This window comes from Dipteris shenzhenensis, chromosome 6 (genome assembly GCF_047967505.1).
Source record: "Dipteris shenzhenensis isolate YYH24624 ecotype China chromosome 6, Dip_SZ_1.0, whole genome shotgun sequence".
NCBI classification, from domain to species: Eukaryota; Viridiplantae; Streptophyta; class Polypodiopsida; order Gleicheniales; family Dipteridaceae; genus Dipteris; species Dipteris shenzhenensis.
This window is the reverse complement of record NC_141601.1, coordinates 2,946,121-2,949,164: the sequence shown is the minus strand read 5'-3', so window position 1 is coordinate 2,949,164 and position 3,044 is coordinate 2,946,121. Positions and strand designations below refer to the sequence as shown.

Sequence of the window (3,044 nt, the reverse complement as noted above, 5' to 3'; positions counted from 1 at the left end):
CTCCCTTCCCCTTCCCCTCACTTGCCTCCCCACCTTCCCTCCCTTTCCCTTCCCCTCACATCGCTCCCTCCCCTTCCCCTTGCACCACTTTCTCTCTTCACCCCCCCCTTGTCCTTTCCCTCTACACCCTCCTCACCCCCCTTGCCCTCCCTCTCCTTGCTCTTCACAACATTAGTTCACGTGCTTGCATCAACACTATGATAGGGTAGCTTGGTGGGCCTTGGCCAAGTGATAGATAGATTGAGTTACGCTAAGCCAACCTTAGATAGAGTCTCTTTAAAGTACACTTAAAAAAACATGGCATCTTTAAAATAAAAAATAGGAAAATGTCGTCCTTGGTATTATGTTGATTGGAGTTGTATATTGTAGTTATACATTTAAAAAGAAAAGCCTTACGTAAGTAAGATTGTAAGGTGAAGGGATTCTTTTCATAACACATTAAGGCAACTTCCGAGCATCACGGACTGGCTTAGTGTGTATCTAGTGTTCACAAGGAAAACGAGGCTTAATGTCAGCTGAATGGCAAACTTTGGATGTTAAACCTTCAAATTTGAAAATAGAAGGTTTTAAAACCTGCAAAATTTCAAAGAAACCCTTTAATTTAAAGGTTTATATATCTGTTAAGATAAATGTTTTGTGTGAAATGTGTGTGTATGTGTCCAAAACACAGGTTGACCACTTATGTCAGTTCAAACGAGCATTATATGCTTACGCACCTCTAAATCAGCATTGCTACAAGATCAGGCAAAGTTTTTCTTGCTTGATTCGCTTAAAAGCAGGTTTAACACAAGCTTGTCCGATTTTTTTCTTTCTAATCTAGCTACAGAGACTCCGTCACGCATAACATATATTCTGCACAAGCTTCAGATTTCTGTATACTCGACAATTTATCCCTCCTTGTTACCCTTTCCTTGCACCCTCTGGACTTCTGCTCATCCTCGTTCACGCTGACAAAATCACCGACAGAAACAGAATCATACGCCACCTTGAGGTTAAAAGTGACGTTCTCTTCTTGGAAATATCACGAGCAATCGATTGAATTTTTTCAAAAAAGAACTTTGAATGTGCAAAGACTACCGTTAAGAAATGAAGAGCACTGCTTGGAACCCCCCCCCAAAAAAAGGAACATTGAAATGTGCAAAGAATACCGACTGGAAAGGCTTTCCTTCAAAGCTGCTATTCTCGTCTTGAAGGAAAAGGACTAATGATTCCTTGTTGAAAACAATAATCTAGCGTGATTGCTGCGAAACAGAAGATGAAAAAACTCTCTCCAGCAAATAGGCAGTACTGAAAAAGCTTCTGCTCAGCTCCTTCCCCCAGCCCAAACAGCATTATTGTACCATCAATTTGACTGAGACCTGCACGCAGCCAAAAACAATGCTTCGCTTGTCAACCATGAGTGCCACTCCTCACTTGCTTAAGTCTCCTTGAACATCAAAATACGTGTTATACCTCTGACTAATGCAAAAGCTGCGGCACAGCCAGCCTTCAGCTGCGTGTTTCCAAGGTCACGCCTTACTCCGTATCGGTAGGTTACACCAAACAATGCGCAACTTGTAAAAACTAAACCTGCACTGACAATCACCTCTGCTCCAAGGTCACCCACCATGGCGATCGACCATGGCAAGCTTGCAATTAGGCCAACAAAGGCAGATACTGTAGCCGCCTTACCCGACTCGATCCGCTCAATATCTTCATCAACAGCTCCGACTTCCCATTTTCTTAACATATCCTGAACACTGGTACCAGCGCGTGCTTTCACAAGAGCAAGCTCAGCCATGCTTACATCACCTTCTGCTGCAAAAACCTCCCTTTCATATTCTGCAACCTTCATTTAAACGGGCATCCCAGCTTTTAGAACAACCGTATTCTGTAGCTGCGCAAAAGCATTGGGAAATTGAATCAACAAAAGCTTCAGACTCAAATTCTGCTTTATACCAGTGAATCAGCAGCATCGAAGCTCTCGATGGATGCATTCATCCTTCCAGTAAGTTTCTCTAGGTCATCGAGTTCCATCTTCGCTGCTGCGACGCGCTCAGCTGCAGCATTTAAATCCTTTAAAAGAGCCTTCGACTCTTCATCATTGATGATTTTATCGAGCTCGCCATCCAAATCCCATCGTCCATCCTCTTCGCTCCCATTGCGTCTACTGCAAGAACATCTGGCTGCCCTCCATCGTTGAGAACCGCAAAGAGAAATTTGATGGCGCCATAGTGTTGATTGTGGGGGCGACGTGGCAGGGGCAGTGCGGCCACAGGCAGTTGCCAGGGATAGTGAACAAGCGGCGAGAAGCATTGCCAGCAGGGAATAGGGCGAATCTGTTCCCTGTCAGCTTTAACACCAGCGTTTGGTTTGACAATTGAGGCTTTTTGGCCTCTAAGACTACCACGGAAAATTATTTCCTTGAAAGTATTTTCGTTCAACTTTGCATGCATTCAAGAGGGCAACTAAGAACTCAGATTGTTTATGGATTCGGTTTAACCATATCGATATGATTATTGACGACCGATAACTATTGACTACATGGATTGATTCATGCACATTAAGAATTTGTGATTACTTCGCATGCGTTGTCAGAGCTTTAGAGATTTCCTTTAGCTGTGCGTTCCAAATTGGAATATTTAGGTGGAGGTTTAAAGGATTATCTGCAAGTTAAGAATACTTCGGTGGAGATTTGCTTCACTTCTAATGCGCATTTAGAAATTTTTAGCTAGAAGTTTTAAGTTTTTCACAAGCAAGCATCTGACGAGCACATGCTAAATAAATATGACACGAATGGAAGCTCTATATAACGAGCACTACCTTATGTTTGCACATCGTTTTGGAGCTGCTTTCACTAAGCAAAGATTCATTGTTATTAAAGCATTCACCGATGTTTATTCTAAAAGTCAACACAGATGGTGATTCATCGGATCAAATTGTGATTCCAAACAATCAACACAATCAAGATCACAAAGTTATAAGTACAACCACACTAGGACCTGCTTTGTGTCACATGATGCTTTTGATGTCTTCTTACTTCTTCGTTTGTTGCAGTTTCTTTT

General features: G+C 42.4%; 1 protein-coding gene across 3 annotated transcripts; it reads right to left on the bottom strand.

Annotated features, from left to right (window-relative positions):
• Positions 1-641: 641 nt before the first annotated feature.
• LOC147900643 (uncharacterized) lies at positions 642-2,344 on the bottom strand. 3 transcript variants are annotated; one of them, XR_015541168.1, is made up of 4 exons: positions 1,939-2,344; positions 1,453-1,828; positions 1,078-1,358; positions 642-947 (listed from the first exon to the last, which is right to left on the bottom strand). XR_015541168.1 is itself a non-coding variant. In XM_087376000.1 (4 exons), the coding sequence occupies exons 1-3, from the start codon at positions 2,293-2,295 to the stop codon at positions 1,177-1,179; spliced, it is 915 nt and encodes a 304-aa protein (XP_087232126.1). In that variant the 5' UTR covers positions 2,296-2,344; the 3' UTR covers positions 642-947; positions 1,149-1,176. The 3 variants fall into 3 exon arrangements, 2 of the variants coding, with proteins under 2 accessions (XP_087232126.1, XP_087232125.1); XM_087376000.1 differs by having other exon boundaries at positions 1,149-1,358; XM_087375999.1 differs by having other exon boundaries at positions 1,153-1,358.
• Between the last annotated feature and the right edge of the window lie 700 nt (positions 2,345-3,044).